General features: G+C 36.4%; 1 protein-coding gene across 1 annotated transcript; it reads right to left on the bottom strand.

Moving 5' to 3' along the window:
* Positions 1-772: 772 nt before the first annotated feature.
* On the bottom strand, positions 773-17,212 carry FDP41_001727 (uncharacterized protein; the record flags this gene model as incomplete). The annotated part of the gene is made up of 2 exons (XM_044704843.1): positions 773-5,922; positions 5,974-17,212. The coding sequence occupies 2 exons, from the start codon at positions 17,210-17,212 to the stop codon at positions 773-775; spliced, it is 16,389 nt and encodes a 5,462-aa protein (XP_044564097.1).
* Between the last annotated feature and the right edge of the window lie 1,647 nt (positions 17,213-18,859).

The raw sequence follows: 18,859 nt of genomic DNA, 5'->3' as shown, positions 1-18,859 counted from the left end.
TTCCTCTCGTACTAAGATTTACTACTGGCACCGAAATTGGTTAGTAGGGTAAAACTAACCTGTCTCACGACGGTCTAAACCCAGCTCACGTTCCCTGTTAGTGGGTGAACAATCCAACACTTTGCGAATTCTGCTTCGCAATGATAGGAAGAGCCGACATCGAAGGATCAAAAAGCCACGTCGCTATGAACGCTTGGCGGCCACAAGCCAGTTATCCCTATGGTAATTTTTCTGACACCTCTAGCCTCAAACTTTGAGATCCTGTATTGCTACAGAAACTAAAGGATCGCTGGGACATGCTTTCGCATCTAATACCTTTACTGGAGGTATTAGTCAAGCCATCTATTGGCCTTATCCGCAACACAAGGTTTCTGACCTTGTTGTGATGACCTTTGTACACCTGCGTTATCTTTTAACAGATGTGCCGCCCCAGCCAAACTCCCCACCTGGCGATGTTCTCCATCGATCATGAACTCGGTATCTTTTTACCAAAAAAGTGTATCGCTACACTCGTTCTCTTATGAAGTTAGTAGAATAACAATAAGGAGTAGTGGTATTACATTGTCGCCGAAGCTCCCACCTATACTATACCTCCTTCGTTATTCTACAACGCCAGACTAGAGTCAAACTGTTGTGCTTTCAATGAATTGATGAGTAACAAATCAGTGAGTAATCAAGCAAATAGTGGGAACAGGTTTCACAAGAAGGATGATTTGCATCTGAATGCATGAGTGGAAATACCACAAAAAATTCATATATGGAAATCTAAGGTTTATTGGAACAAATTGGGGGTTTCTGATACGACTTTCTCAGACTTTGTCATCGAGCTTGTAGTTGCTACTTGTCGTGAAGTTTTGTTATTGTCTGTGGTGGATGTTGTCACGTCCATTTCAATCATCATTAAATCTTCATTGATGGATGACAAATCTTCACCACCACCAAGACCACGAGAAGTACTTGTGGTCTTGGTTTTTAACTTGTTCTTAAACTTGGCTCCCGTATCTTTGATTTTCTTAGCTTTCTTTTTTCTTCGTTCCAATGAGAACAGATTTGAAAAGACATCGTTAATTGTTTCCTTCTTGTTGGTGATCGATGAAGTCAAATCGGTTGTATTCTGAGTTTCGTCATCCAATTCATCTACATCCAATCCAAAAACAATAGTTTCCATCATTTGCTCACTCACTTTAGAGTCATTTCCTTCATTGGTTGCCAATAAGTTCTTAATTTCTTCCAGTTTTTCCTTAATCTTCTTCTCTTCCTTCTTTTTTCTCGTTCGAATGTCCCACAACACTGCCAAGACCAAAACGGCAGAAGTTAAAACGAAAATAATGATCGTCAATACTAGAGCAAAAGTTCGAATCCATAACACTCCTTGCAATGATGAAACATCATAGAAAAAGACCACTCCCAAAAACAGTGTGAATAAGGTCGCCACCAATGTCACATATTCAATCAAATTATGCATCTTTTTCGAATATGGAACTAATTGCATGTGAATCACAAATGAAATGAAAATTAAAATAAATCCCAAAGCAATCACTTGAAGTGGAGCTAAAAACACGTAGAGAACTGAGAAGACCAATTTTCTCACAGTAATAATACTCTCATAATAGAAATATCTAGGTTTAAATTTGGTGAAGAGGAATTTAAATCTCTGAATGAAATCATCATCTCCTGACAACTTCACTTTTCTGTAACGAATTCCTGTATAAATGAAAAAGACAGCAGCTCCCAATCCGAACAAAATAAAGTAAATCACAGAGAAGGGGAACATGATCCACCAACTTCCTTCAAAACAGGTAATGTGAGGTGCTTGTTCCAAGTTCTTAGTTCCATCGTTTTGTCCCTTACAGAGGAAGATATCCACTGAGGTCTGTATGATATACATGTATGCCAGAGAAAGGAAGGTAATGAACGAATGAATACAATTATTCATGAATTTCTTCATTTCCTTTCTTAGTAAATACGTGGTGAGAGACCAAATGATTTTGTGTTGAAACTTGTAAATGGCCACTTTTAAGGAATAATAGAATCCCGAAATAAAGAATTTAAATTTCTTGAGTTTGGATTCAAGCTTGGCTTCTTTCTCATTGCGTTGAATGAGTTCATGATAGAGTGAAGTGACTGGCCATTTCTTCCATTTAATTCGATGTCCTACCCATTTGGCAAATAAATTTCTCAACTCTCCCAATCCATATAAAAACACAAAGAGTGCCAATAACATGATTGGAATACACATCTTTAAAATCCATTGAGGAACAAATCCAATTGGAAATACACATTGGAATTGAATAAAATCAAAATTGAAGGTTGAAGCAGAAGATGCTGTGAAAAGTCCTGAAATCTCTGTTGGTAATTGTAAATCAAATTTCGTCCACATGCTATTCACTTGGAAGAAGAAGAGAGCAATCGAAAGTGAGGAAATGTGATGAACTTTGACTGAAGAAATCATAAAGAATATGACAGCAATGACTGCGACACCACCAATCAAGAGGGCCAAGAAGAGAGGAGCCAATGCTGAACATTTTTGACAAGATCTTGAACTTCGATAATATCCTTCTTCACATAAACCACACACATAACCAGTATAACCTTCGGTACAATTTTCAAACTGACCTTCACCACATGAACTGCTTGGAATGCATTCATAAAAGTTGTAAGGATTGTAACCTGATGCATTCGAATGCCAATACCCTGAAAGTGCTGTTGGATAGGTCGTATTAAAAAATGAGCATTTGGCTCCTTTTGGACATGGTTCACACCGTGATTTGAATACATCATAATAGTACTTGAAAGCAGGACATCCACAGTCATTGATGGAAACAGCTCCCGTGCTTTGTGTGGTTTGAAGTGAAGGACATTTAGTGCAATAGGTGGAGCCAAAAGAGGAAGTGTAAGATCCAACATCACATGCAATACAAGGTCCACCAGTGTAATTTTTGTAAAAACCTGGTTGACATGGTTTACATAATTCAGCAAAGGAAGATTGTTCATAACCAGGTCCACATCCAATATATGTGAATTTGTTTGCTGCTTTCACATAATTCAACGAATTTCTTGAAAGGAAAACTTCAACTTCAGAGACAGGATTTGATGTACCATTACATGTCACAATATTCGATGAAATTCGAGTACAAGCAACAGTTTCTCGAGAGCCAAACTTGACACGGAATTTCATTCTGCCTTGTGCAAGATATACTTCTTCTTTTGGATGAATTGGGAAATTACCATAAAAAGTGGATTGGAATTGACCTGTGGTCAGACCTTGCAATGGAGTGAAGGAATCAATTCTAATTTGTTTGTAAAGAGGAACATTGACATTTTCTCTACTTTCATCTAAATTGGATTTTAAGGAGAGAACTGCTTCCATAGTATTTTCAAGTTGCAATGCTGACACTAACATTTGAGTATTCACAGAACAGCTGATTGAGAAATCATCAATAAAGTTGGCATTGATGACATAGGTATCATTGGAGTCACGGAAAGGTCTGAAAATACAAAAGGTGTTGTTTGGGTAGATGGAAGACGCCTTAATTTCCATTCCATTCATTTCATCCAAAATTGGTAAATCCATTGGAACTACGCTGACAATGACTGGTGGATCAGCAATCGAGTCGTCATAGACAAGATCATTTGAGATATATTGATCATCTCCGAGAATGGAAATTCCAAGACTTAATGTCGATGGGAAACGGACCATACTCTTATCGACTGTTAATAAAGTGGATACTGATGGAGCTGTTAAGGATAATTGTGAAACAGTTGAAATAGATCTAGCGCCATTCGTGATAGTCGCTCGAGAGGCAATTCCATAATAGGGAGTGAAGAATTGAGGATAAGAAGGGGATGAAATTTTGAATTTGATTGGAATAGAGTCATCAATGAGTAATGCATTAAGGAAGGTAATTTTGAATGGTGTACCCGCAAAGGTAGAAGCTTTTGATTTTTGATATTGATTGGTGATGGTAAAGCTAAATTGTTGATACATGGTCACTTTGTTATTTCCATCATTGACAACTGACAGGTAATGGAGGTTATCAAATGAAATTGAGAAGAGTGTCAATGTAGAAACAAATTGAACCACTGGTACATGATCTAGAGTGATGATGAATGAAGTGGGTGAGGTCCATTGAACTGAAGTTGCAAGTGTCGCACCGACAATATCCGGGCATGAAATTTGCAAGTAAACCTTTGGAATATTGGACAAATGACCATTAGATACGGTTGCAGGTAATGTAATGCTTAATGTAGTGCTTGCTCCTTGTTGAATTTGTTTGTGTGAGAGCGAAATTGGTATTTGTTTCAATTTCGTATTCTTGTTGAATAAAAGAACCTTTTGCGCTAAATAGAAGATTTTTGAGGAAGCCATTTTCTCAATTCTCATTCGATCAAATTCATAAAATTCAACATCAAAACTATTTGTGAACACCACTTGTGACCAATCCAATACACATATTCCTTGATTCGTACAGCTCATCGAAATAAAATCTTGTTTCAAGATACCAGAAGTATTAGTTCTCAAAAGAGCAATTTCAATATTGGAAGAGTTGAAACCAGCATTGATCATGGACACTTGATTCAATCCATCTGAAAAGAATAAATAGTTTGAAAGTTGAATGCTACTAATACTTCCTTCAATCATTGAAAATTTTGCTTTGGGAGATGTGATAAATGTGAATCCATCGTCAATTGAAACCGAGAAGGAAATAATTCGAGGGAAAATCAAGTCGTGATACCACATGAGTGGTGTGCGAGTTTCAATTAAATGTCCACCGTAGATGACTGCATCCAAAATTGAAGAAATGGTTCCATCGTCAAATTTGACCTTACAGGAATAGGAATTAATGACTAAACCGGAAGTATTCAGCGAAATTTCCATCACTTTTTGAACATTGGATGCAACGACATACAAGTTCTTATCCTTTTGAGAAGTATCAATGGTAAACGAATCGATAGTGATCTGAGATGGATCGTATGGATAGACGAATGGAAGAGACACTGACGCTCCAGATCCAAACATTAAATTGGCACTAAATGAGGAGAAAGAGGTTGAGGAGGAAGGAATCCAAACATTCTCAACCGTAAGCAGTGAAGAACTCATCCATCGTGCAGGGAAATTCAATTGAGTGGAATTCTTACTCAAGCTCAATGTGACACTATCTCTACTGAAGAAATATGAACCAGAAATGTCTAGAGATATTTTAGTATCCATCACAAGGTAATTTCGTTTCAAAGTAGCAGTAGGTTTGTTGTATAAAATCAAGTCACCTCGTAGTCGAAATGCTAGTTGAGAATTGATCAATAACTGTGGAATGGTCGTGATGGCCTTTTCTGTCTTGTAAGAGAGGTAAGGTTTGGTGCAATTAAGGAAAGGACTATTGTTGGTTGGTTGAGTACAGGGAGCTGTTCCAATCAATCTCTGCTTATCGTAAATACCAATTTCAAAGTTGTAGCCATCAAAGCTTCCTCCAAATGGAATTGGAAGAAAAGAATTCATTGGAATGACTGTTGGGTATTCCAAAAACGAAATGACTGGATCCAAAGTGAAAGACTCATTAAATGTCACAAAGAAATTCTTTGAAGCATATAAATTTCTTCCCATCCATGTCAAAACAATGTTTCTATTTCCTTTCAATAGATTTCCATTTGCATCTCGTTGTGGTTTAACCACACATTTTTGATCTTTAGTCATATTGACCTTGGTGGATCCATATTCACACATGATTTGGAAATCCTCAGCATTAAGACTTGTACTCGTGAACAAGAATTGTTGATCCACTCCATTGGCATAGCGATAATCAGCAACAAAGGGAGAAATGTGCGAAATGTTAAATTCAGATTTTGGTACAAATAAAACCATATCGTCGGAAGTCACAAAACATTTCCTGTTGGATGCATTATTTGTGAATTGAATTGCGCTTGCTAAATAGGAAGGTATTTTGGAGATGAGGTTTAGGACCGAGTCGAATTTACATTTCGAAGCTGAAGCACATTCTAATGGAACAGTGTTCAAATCAGCAATGTTTTGGGATTTTGTGTATGGCACTGCAACAATGGTTTGAGTCAAATTATATGTTTTTGAAATTGGAACATAGTAATTGACGAGCTCAAAATTAGAAGTTAAAACAGACTGTGTAAGAATCTCGAGTGGTGGTGTCCAAGAAAGTTTGCTCCTAAAGAGAACCAATTCGACTGCATTGGAGGAAATGTTCAAAAGATTGTTTCCTCCCAAATCAATGACAAGAGAAGTCATGACATTGTCACCCAAGAAAGAGGCATCATTGGTGAACGAGCAATCGATTAAATTGTTTTGACGTTTCGAAACCTTGACCATTTGTCGGATCATGTCACCTTCTTGGAAAACGCATGAAAGTGACTGTGGAAGAAAGTTCAATGGAATCGAATAGGAAACAGTTGACTGAGAACCTCTTGCTGTTGATAAGTAATAGGTCACAAATGGTTGAATGTACTCAATGGTTTGGTATTGATCAATAAATGAAATCTCCATTGCGTTGGTCAAGGAGTCATCATTAGAACCAATTGTAAACTTAATTTGAATAGTAAAGACACCTGATACTAAATTTCCTACGTTGAATGGACATGAAATGGTCTTACTATTCTTATAAATACCTTGTTTTCGTTCAGTGAGCCCTGTTTGGGAATTTTTCAACACACACGAATACCCTTCAGAAATTGGAACAAATGAATCGTTGGCATTAAGAGTAACATCCATGTTTCCAATCGTTGAAATAAAAGCATAGGGAGAAACATTTTCAAGTTCCATGATCTTTGAAGGAAGCCATAAAAACGAAAGAACATTGGAGGATATTTTCATGGCTCCATTTTCAGCAATCTCATTCAAATACCATACTTCGAGTAAAGTTTGATAGATTTGTGTGTAATCAAAGAAAGATCCCTTAGTAACTGTACATGTGAAAGTGATCAAGCTCGGAGTTACAGAGGTGATAGTTGCCACAGAAAAAGTACTCTTGTCTTTTTGATAACATTGAATGGATCCATCGTATCCTCCATTTTCTAACATGAAAGTGGTTGCCAAATTGTTAGTGATGGAAAGAGTAATGGTTTCGATACTTGATTTTGATCCTCGTTTGCTATTTGGATCGTAATTGAGAGTGACAAGATCTGCATTGTTAATGACCACTTGTTTCTGAGCAACTTGTGAAGGTATGTCAATGATTGGAGTGAGCATGTTGTAATTGACATATTGAAGTTGAACACTTTCTTGAAGTCTAGAAGTTTGAACAGCTAATTGAGTCTCAAGATTTGAATATTTCGAAGAGGAAGGTAACATTGCCAGTCCAGTATTTGACAAATAAATGGCAAAGTTTCCTTGAGGTAATTGACTCGAAATTACTCTTGAATCACCATTAATGGTGACATTAAATTTCTTGAGATCATTTCTATTCGCTGATTTTTGAACAATTAATGGTCTAATTTGTTCAACATAGAGGTACGTGGTTGGAACCCATCCTAATGAGAAATTCGAAACATATAACATGTCTGGGCTTGTGTAGATCTTCATTTCGTATTCTTGGAAGGAATTAACAGTTGCAGCATCCATTACAGGAAGAGTGCAGTTCAAGATTGGATAATCATTGACCACTAATTGTTTCTCACAAGAGAAGACAATGTTTGGTTGAGAAATTTTGCCAATAAATTGATTGTAAAAATCCAAGTTTGAAATTCCAGAGAGTGTCGCATATTTTGAAACTTTGAATGGTGACACATGTCGATTATTGACTTCAGATCGCAATCCATAGGATGTTGGTTGTAAAAACAATCCGTCAAGTACCATATAACTCAAGGGAATTATATTCAATGGTAAAGTTGTACCGTCTTTGGTAACAAATAAATCAATTTGAACTTCTCCAACATCAGGTGTCTTGATCAAACACTCAAAAGCTTCATTGTTGAATATGGATGCAGATGAAGTATATTTGTAAACATTTACATCCACTCTTGGTTTGTAATCATATTTGCAATGAAAAGCAACTTTTCCATCTTGCTGCAAAGAGGCATCTGGAGAAAAGAGTAAAAAGTTGAAATTGGAATAAATTTGAACACTTCTCTCGGTGGATTCAACACCAAAAGACGGAACGCTCCTAGAAATGGTTATTCTTCTCACAAATGTCATGACAAGATCAGAAATTTGAGTCAAAATGTAATCATCTGAAGTGAGAGCTCGAGAGTTGGATGAAGAAGATTTCACAACCTTAACGAGACGGAAAGGAACATAACCTTCATAGTCATTGGATGGATAAAACGAGAGTTGGAATTTGTAATCATTTCCAGACTTTCCAAGATAAAGGATGGACTCAATCAGTTTGTCCTTTCCAAGAATTCCAAATTCCTTTCTCAAATCATACAAAGTACCATCTTGGGAAAAGTTGGTATTGGTCACTAAAATGGTAATATTCACCAACGAAAAAGAGTCCAAAGTATAATATAATGTACTTTGTGGAATTTGTGGGTCCAACATGATTTTGGGTGCAGAAATTACTTCAAAATCTTTGGAGGCATCTTCCTCATTCACTAATAACTGATTTGCTGTTCGATACTTGTTATTTGATTCAAAATAAACTTTGATAGATTTTCTTCCAAGACTCAAAGAATTAAAGTTGCATTTGACGCCCTTGGATCCAACATTGATCGCAGAATAATTACCATCTTGAACTACACAACTTAATTTGAACTCTTTCGTATCGAATTGATCAAAGAAGTTTTGAGAAAGTATGACAGTGGTGTTGAGTTGAGAATTTTGAAGCAACAAAGTTGGTTGAACGCTATCCAGAGATACCTTCTTGAATATTACAAGTGGAAGTCCAATTTTTGTAATGGTGACATTACCGTCCAACAAGGATAACTTTTCTTGATAAAAGGCTGTTCCTAAATACGATAATTGAATCGGACAAGTGAAAGTTTTCTGATCATAGGTGCAAGGATACGCAACATTCATAAATTGAAGAGCATATGAATTGTTGATGGGTTTTGGAATGGTCACATCTGTGGAAATGGTGAAATTTTGCAAATTGTTGGATTGAATCAAAATGTTTGGAACTGTGAATAATTCTCGAATGAAAATCGTAGAAGGAAGATCGTCCACAGTAAAATCAATTCCATTAAAAGATGTCATGACACGAGAAACCAGATCTGTTGGAGTTGAAGGAACAAGAATATTGTTGGATTGTATGACTCTTCGACTTCCTTCATCGATGATATTGATTGGAACAAAATCAGTGTTCATCTTTAACTTGTACGAGAAATCAGTGTTCAAATAATACTTGGTTAAAATTCTCAAATTGGGAATATTCTCTCCCAATGTTAAATCGAAAATAAAAGGTAGATAATTGCTAATCTCAATTCTTGGATTGTACACAAATTTTTCCACACGTAATGCCTGACTTTGCACAAAATTTCCATTCATTAAGGACACCAAAATTTGATATTGTTGAAGAACAGGTGCAGTCATGTAAGGTGTGGAATAACTTGCTTGACATGTTTTTGAGCCTGAAAAATCACAGTTGGTGATTAGAGTACTAATGTTTGGAGTCGAAGAAATTAGAGAGTAATTCAACGTTAATTGTTTGTAAGGTGTGAATAAATTAAAATTGATCGAAATGGATCTATTTTTCTCTAAAATTGGGTATCCTGAGAATTGATAGGTGATCCAATCTTTGTAAGTATAGTGAACTGCTCTTGTAGAAATTTCAATTAACGCTTGTTCTTCAGGAACATAGGAACCCAATGATATTTCAAACGGACCAGACCTTGTAGATGGATCAAAAGCTTTGAATTCACAAATCAATTGATTTCCATCAAAGGAGCCAGAGCTCATGGTTGTCGATATAAAAGGCAAGTCAGCCCCAACATCAAACAAGAGACATTCCACATGTGACTTAAATCGAGGTTGTTGTGGAGTATTAAGAGTCATGAATAAGGCCGAATCATTGGTCAACATCTGGGTCGAAATGATTCCATCCACTGGAACGTGAGTCACAAAAGGCCAAGTGGAATCTAAGGTTTTTTGAGATAAAAATCGAACAATAAACGCTGGACCAAATGTATAATTCATCGATTGATGTTGTGCCAATAAATCGAAGGAATGCAACACTCCAGACATCACACGAATGTCTGAGAAGGTACATTTCGTCATGTAATAGGATCCAAAGTGAATGGTCGAAATATTGTTACTGTACACTGAATCGTTGCTTCCAAGAGAAGAACGTAATGCACATGAATACGAAATGCTGTACAAAGAATCTGAGTAAAAGAGAGGTCCATAATGATACATGTAGAGAGTGTAGGATTGTTGATTCTCCAGACCAAACAATGGTTTCACTTCGTAGGAGGTGTAATTCAAAACAAGCATTTTCAGAGGCACTGTTGCTGTTTGTCCATCTCCACAAATATAAATATCAGTATATCCAATAGAACGAGCATAGACCATAGCGGACATGATATTATCAGGCTTGTAGTTAGATCGTTCTTTCATAATGTCACCATAGCTATCGAAAACACATATGGAGAATCTTGATAGTTCGCTCTCTGGTATTTGGAAGGGAGTCAACAATTGGATACTAACTGTTGTGGGTAATGGTGGTGAGCTCATGTCATATCTTCTGTATGTGAGTTTAGAAGAGTCTGGAGTGAACGTAAGATTCATGTTTCGAGTGACATGATAGAATGTCAACACATTACTCGAGATACTCAACCAATTTCCATTATTAAAGAGATCAATTTTAACATCTACTCGAAGATCCAAAGTTTCAGGACTTCTTTTTGCCAATCCAGTGATGTTACAATTAAAAACGCTATTGGAATAATAAGCCAAGAATGACTCATTTCGAGCTGTATTGAAACAGCGGTATTGGATCTGCGTGGAAGGTAAATTTGTAGTCAGTGGACGATCTGTTGACAATGAAACCACAACATTGTCATCAAAGCTGAGTAATGGACTGACTCTTTGCAATACAAAAGGATTGTAAACCAATTGAGTGAAATATTGTGAGAGAGAAGCCCCGTTCAAAAACAATTCCAAATTCTGTTGGTATAAATCCATCGTAATTGGTTGCGAATTGAAAGAACTAATTTTCAAATTGGTACCAGTGGTGTTCACACGATAAACCACAAGATCATTCTCTCTAAATTCCAAATTTTCATTCATCAGGAAATTTTGCAATTCACTTGATTGTCCATAGCTATTCATGATTGGATATTCAGTTGCGTATTTCTGAATAATGTTTGGAGTTAAGGTAAAGTTGAGAACATAAACTCTAAATTCACCAATTTTGTATGATGAAAAGTTGTTGTGAGGGAAAGCATAGAGCTCAACAGTAATATTTTGGTTATACTCAACTCCACTTCGTACCGTGCAAGTTCCAATCGAAGGTACTGTGACATTTTGAACTAAAAGAGTATTTCCAAAAACAGTTTTGCAATAAATATTGTTAAAGCTCAAAAAATCTGGCAACAAGCTACTTTCAAGAGCGACGATATTTTCACTATCTCTTTGAACAATATAGGGATATGTCTTGAAATTTGGTAGAGTTCTAAAATATTCAATTTTCAATGTACCTCTCAGTTTTTGTTTCGCTGGAACGAAGTTGTCATACTTATAGATTAATCCAAACTCTAAATATTGAACATCATAATCAAGAAAGAGCTTTTCTTTAAAGTTGTCCAATAATAAGTTCACATGTTCGTCGTTTCTATCAACCATTAGAGATCCAAAGTCATTCATATCAAGTGTGGAACCATTTGGAAATTGGAAATAATAAGAAAGTCTTGATTTTTCCATAGTTAAAAAGTCCAAACAATTCAAAATTTTACATCCATTACAAATATTTAAAGGAATGGATAATTGTGCAGAGTCAAAGAATTGAGTAAATACAAGTTTAGACTTTCTAAATGTTAAAGATTTGCACCAAGTATTATTGAAAGATGGAAGCATGCAATAAATGTAAGAGTTGGTAAAATCATAGTGCGTTGGATGCAACAAATAATCTTCGAAAGGAATATCGCAAACATTTGTGTTCGAAAGATTGACAAAAATGTCATTTCGGTAAGTAATAATGCTTGTGTCGAAATAGCTTGCTGATTGTTCCAAGTTGACGTTGTTTGATAGATCGATCAAACTTAATGAGTTTCTAAAGTTGAATGTTTGGTGAATCGGATATTGAATTGAACTGATTGAATTGCTTTTGAATGCTTGAACATTCTTGAATGCATCATCGTTGAGGATTGGATACAAGCTATAATTAAAGAAAGAGTTGAGTCGAATTTCTGAGATCATACCATTTACAGTCGAACAAATTCCTGTTGAACAAAGGTCGTTCAATGCTTGAAATGATTGTGCATTCTTTGGAGTGATTGAATTGACAGAGTAAACGTTCAACATTCGATTTTTTTGTTCAGACTCTAAATAAGCGGTTGCGTTGACGTAGCCATCAGGATAAAGCTGATCATCCATTTTCACATAGACTTTCAGCCATTGATTTTCGACATTCGTGTCCAATGAGAAACTATTCACTGTATAAACCACATTTACCTTCACTTGTGTGTCCGTGTGAAGTTTTATAACATTCCTACTCAAAAGAGAGTTGTCACCTTCTCCTGGAATAGACAGAATGAAATTCACTGGCTTTGTGACAGAAATAGAGTCATCCGATTGTAAAAAAGTAAGAGTGATATTAGCAGAGGAATAAGAGCCCATTGAAAATACAAATTCTGTCCATTCTGAAGAAGGAAGTTTGGAGGAGAAAGTCATCACTGCAGACAAAGTGTTTCTGCTTGTATTGAATCCATAAGGAGAATTTCCAAAAAGCTCAAACTTGGATGTATCGAAATATTGTGTCACCTTTGAACCCATGTTGTTGAAAAAAGTAGTGGTTACACGTTTGGCAGTTGTTGAGATTTCTGGATTGGTATTGATTTCACATGTAGTACCACTAAAGTTGACTCCATTGCATGTACAAACAGAATTTGAAAAAGTACCTCTATGGTAACAATGGCTTTGCTTTGTGATCATGAATCCAAACCTGTCATTTGCTTGTATCGTTTCGAAAAGATTTCCAAAAGTACTGAACCATTCAATTGGAACAATATTTCCCATGTTATCTGGCTTGTTCAATAAGCTGCCTGATCCAAAATAGGTCAGTCCAATTGAGGTATTGTAATAAAAGTTCAACTCTGAAGATTGTGTAAAGAAAAATACACCACTTTTCACTCCATAATGCACGGAAGGAGTTAAACCATAAAGTGGAACATCATTTCCAAAACCGGAGCAACCCTTCTTGTTTTTACCAAAGCAGTACCAAGTTTCTGATGTTTTTCCATTCTTAAGACACATGGTCGAGTGATACTTGTCAGGTATTTGAGAAATGTCAAAGGTTGAGGTCAAATTAAAGAATGGCAACAATCTCTTCACAACTCCCTTTTGATCATAATCATAGGGAATTTGAACTTTTCCACAACCAATAACTCCTCCATCCATGGTAAATATTAAGGTTGCATTGTGTCCTAACACAATTTTTTGTTTAACAACATCATAAGGTGAAAAGTCAACCACTGTTGGTATTGAGATTTGTGTTGTGGCTGAAGAATTGCAACATTGACCATGTTGATTGTTACCCCACGAATAAACAACACCATTCTCAGAAACAGCAAAGCAATGATATGAATTACAATTCACATAAACAATTTTGGTAAAAGCAAGAGAATCAATGGGTGTTAAAAAATACCTCGGAGTTCTGTCTCCTAATCCTAATTGACCAAATTGATTATCTCCGACACTGAACAATTTTCCATTTGCTGTTAGAACAATTACAAAATTTTTTCCTGAAGTGATGGATTTGAAGTTTTCTCCACGATATCTCAATGGAAGTAAAAGAATGTTGTTTGGAGTTAAGCCAATCAAGGGATTCTTACTGGCCCCTCCAATTCCATGCATTCCGTAGACATTGTCTCCCAAACTCTTGGCTCTAAAATCATCCTGAATGAATACAGAAAATGTTTCTCCAGTTGCATGAGCAATGACATTTGTGGTGACATTATTGAGGAAAATACTGGACGATCTTGCATCTCCGCCATTCAAGTATTGAGGACTTCCAAACAAATTCAATTCATTAACAATTGGTGTGTTTGATGAAGGAGGTGCACAAATATTTGGACCAATGCATGAGGTTCCATAATTGGACACACAATCAGTGTCACATTGGGTGATATTACAACTAGCTCCTGTATAACCTTCGTCACAAATGCAAGAATCTGTGGCAAGATTGAAACTTCCTCTGAGACATGTAATTGAACTTTTAAGAGAATTGGTAGGAACAACAATTCCTAAAATATCATTTCCCATGACAGACACTACAAGAGTGGTGCTGTTTTCTTGTGAGAGAGGTTTTCGTGGTGATGATGAAATTTGTGTGAATACACCATTTCTATTCTTGGTAATGACGATATCATTTCTAATGGTATAAATAAATTCTCCATCATCCAATGTGTTGTTCAATAATGTTGGATAAATCAAATATTGTTCAATCGGATCGATATTTAACAAATCTCTTCCCATCATGTACCATTTAAAATTACTTAATTGCAAGAATGTAGCTTGCTCGCTATTTTTAACATCCAAAACAGGCAATTCAACAAGCAGAGGAACAATGTAATCCTTAATATCCATACTATGTCCAAGACCTAACTGGAAATTGTTGTTTGAGCCAATTCCAAAAACAGTTCCAAATTGATTCACAAATAAAGTGAAGTTATTTGAAGGATATACTTTCGTCACTTTGCCATGAATGTTATTATTCCATAGAGAAACCTTCACTGGCTGAGATTCAAAGGTACCTCTCGTCTTGTAATCGCTCAATCCCAATTGATTGAACTGATTGTCAAACAAACCAAATAGAGTTCCGCTAGTGTCAATATAAAAACATGTTTGTCCAGAACAAAATAATGATTTGACATTGTTGGCAATGAACAGGATATTTGAACCATTCACAAATATCTTTGAGGTTTGATAGAGAGATCCATCATTATACAAGACCACTGATTGTTGATACATTGGAAATACTGCACTAATGTTACTATTGATTTTCAGAGCTAATTTTTCAAATAAGACTGATCGTTGAATGGTATCCATCAGCATATTTGCGCTTGCAATGCCATTACCAAACTGTCCATAGATATTATTGTTCGATCCAAACACATAAACTGTTTGCTTGTTCAATAAAGAGGTCATCATTGAGTGGGTAGCTCCACTTCTCAAATTGTTAAAGTCGAATAGTCTTGAACTTGGAGCAAATTTGGAAAGAAGCTTTCCTCTTGAAAAACTGATCACAGATCGAATCGGTGCTACGAATTGACACTGATCTCCATAATAACCTTCAGTTCCACAATAACATTGATTTGGACGGTTTGCAAAATTGTCAGCATTCGATGCATTGCAAACGAGTTGAGAAGCATTGTCAAATTGGTGACATGCAAATCCTGTGTAACCTGGATAGCAAGAGCATTTCAAAGATGAATAATTATAGTATCCTCCCAAAGTGCTACAGTAAGCTCTAAACTTTCCAAAAGTTGTGTTGAATCCAGTTTGATGCTCTACTCGTTGTAAGAATGATGCGGTGTCACATCCATTGCTGGATTGGCCGTTCACAATCACACACTTGTTATTGGTTTGAATTTCACTCAAAATTGGGTCAATATAAGTCAATGGAATGATTGTAGGCGATGGAAACACAACTTCACCTCCAACGGTGAGTACAGATGATAATTGTTTGAATTGATTCGAACCCCATGCATATGCAGCTGTGGCGTTTTGATAAATGACGTGAAAGAGTTGATAGCCTGTGGAAATATCAAAATCAGAAGATCGAAGAGTTGGAATTTTGGTGGGAGTGGTTACGACTACATTTTCATCCGTAATTCCCAAACCTAAAACAAATCCAACATTTGCACCATTGACATACAAGTCACCAGATTCTGTTCCTAAAAACAAGGCATAGGCAGTTGTTGTCATCTTGACCACTTTCAGTGGTAATGGAATTTGTGTGAAATGGTGAATAATGGGATCACTAATTCCCAAGCCACATTGATGATTTAAATTCAATCCAGCACAATATACAGATCCATCTTGAAAGAGTACAGCTGTGAAATTCAATCCAAATGAAAATGCTTTCACTGGAGAGGTTTGTTGAATGTAATTCGTCAGAAATGGATGCACCATTGGTAAGAGAGAATTTTGTCCAACATAATCCAATCCCAATCCTAATTGATTCACATCATTTCTTCCAAAACCAATGACTCTTTTTTGTATGGTAACAATGAAAACAGAGGAATATCCACAATAGAGAGTATCCACCCAATCACCATTGATCTTCAAGAGAGATTCCAAAGTGCTTAATCGAGTTGGAGAATTCACTTTAAAATTTTCATCGATTAAACCCATGGACTTGAAGGCATTTGAACCAAATCCATAAATTTCTCCATTCTTCAAAATCAAAAAACTATTTGCATAACATGTATGAATGTTCTGTAAAATATTATTCTCAGCAAAGTAGTGATAATTGACATCATCAATCGTTGGAACATTCCAATCCACATAGGTCATGGTCCTTAATGGTGACATGTTATTTTCCAAGGTTCGATTCGTCAACAAATTCTCAATTTGATAAAGTCGAACAGCAGATCCCCATTTGATCGTATAGGTCGTATTCGCCCAATAAGGACCATTTTTAGGATTATCAAACCGATCGATGGCCAAAGCTCCGTCAAGATTGTTTCCTTTTCCATATAACACTTGTTTCACAGTTACATTGTTACCACTGACACTACTTTCAGCACTGATCATGATAATATGGTCATAACCAACCATGAGTTTGTACATTGGATTTCCAACAAAATTGGATAGTCCATTCCTTGGACAATAATAACCATTGAAATATTGAAAATTCCAACCTGGTTCAGGATACTTGTGTGGATTAGGATAAATTGTTATGGTCTGTGTCGACAAAAGAGAACACGAGACATGAGAGCCTGAAGCAATGACTTGTCGGTCTTGCTTCATGATTTGTGTGGAGTTGGTTTCAGTGTTGAACTGATAAAGGGGAAGGTCAGCACCTTTCACCAATATGCAAAAGTCGAAAATGTCCATTCGTGTTGTGATGGTTGGTTCAAGAAAAATGTTCATGATGATAGAGAGTAGGAGGAAGGTGCATGCAAATAGAAAAAGAAGAAGAGACGTCAGGCCTGAGGAAGATAGGCTACCAATGCAAGAGCTTGTCATCCTTTTGCGTCGAATGTGGTTGGCTTTGGTTTGTTTCATTCCATTGAAGTTGTTGTGGGATGATTCATGGAGTAAATGAGGAGTTGGCATGCACGTGTAGAGCTCCGCAGTGTACCTGTCATCATCATGACTGCTGAATGACATTGTTTCAGCGTGTGTTGTCGGTGGTTCAAGTGGAAAGCCAGAAATATAAGGAAAGAGCGAAAGCAAAAGTGGAAGAAAGACGTGTTGGCTTCAAGATTTTCTTTTTGAGTTTCTGCAACCGGATTGGCAGCTGTGGGTGGATTCATCTTTGAGTTGCATTTTGACTTTCGGAAGCGAGAGAGAAGTGGAAAAACCAACCAATACCCATTCTCATTTTGAACATTGTAAATGATGAAGGGTGACGAAAAGATTTTTGTTTGGATGGTGACTTCCGACCAAGGCAAACTCACCCAGCGTTGTTCACGAAAGTTTGTCATTCACTGCTTCCGATGGCATTAAATACAGGATGTTCCAAAACAATCAATTATTTTAATCAAAACTTTCGTAAAGATCATGTTGGCGGAACAATTTTTAGTTCATTTATTTAAACATATTGTAGATATATTATATAAAATAGTTTAACCACATGAATGTCTGCCCGTCTAGCTCAGTCGGTAGAGCGCAAGACTCTTAATCTTGTGGTCGTGGGTTCGAGCCCCACGGTGGGCGAACTAAAAGAATTTTCTTTTATTCGTGGACATGATATTTTTCGTTCCAATTCGTCTGGTTGTTTATTTAGTGTTTGGTCGTTTGTCGTTAGCTTCTTATTTTAGCATTCTTTTCTGTTGTTTCACTTGCTCACAGTATCGTACATTTTCTTATCGTTTTTTCATTTTCATTGCAGCTTGGATGGGCTTTCCCACACCTCGCAAGCTGGACACATTTAACCATTTCATAACTAGTCTTGTCAACCGAGCTAAAAGTGACAATAAAGAGATCACATCCCACATAGATCAACGGCCTTAATCGATCCCCATATTCAGCATTTCCTAACGAGTCATGTAAATCTAATGTAAATGGTTTGCCCTGTACAGAGATAATGTGGCTACATTGATCCATTATTGTTGGTGTAAAACCGTCAAATCCAGGAACTGAATCTCATCAGCAACCATGTTTTTCCTGATGCTCCATTACCTGCAACCACCACTTCGATTTTTGTAGAGGTTGAACTTTCCATCAATTGGTTCAAGTTAAATTTCATAATTTCTCGTTTACAATAGTATCTGCATTTCAATGGTTTCACATTGTACACTTTTGAGGCCTCAATTAAATGTTTCCTAAAATCATGTGTTGCTGTTTCAATAGTTCTCATCTTCATCATGATGGTCTGTCCTTTTGTTCGACTGGAATCCCTAAATAGAGCCATTTTCGAATGATAAAAACTTTTCCACCAACAGTCCATGGTGGTCATTTGGCAAATTTGCAAACCTTTGCTTACTAAATGTAAATTCATTAAATCCTTGATAGATAGAAAGGAAAGAATGATTCGGAATATGTCTTGATTGAAAATATCATTCGAGAGAAGAT

This window comes from Naegleria fowleri (genome assembly GCF_008403515.1).
Source record: "Naegleria fowleri strain ATCC 30894 chromosome Unknown tig27, whole genome shotgun sequence".
Classification (NCBI taxonomy): Eukaryota; Heterolobosea; class Eutetramitea; order Acrasida; family Naegleriidae; genus Naegleria; species Naegleria fowleri.
Note: the sequence above shows the minus strand (reverse complement) of the source record. Positions and strands in the feature narration are given on the sequence as shown.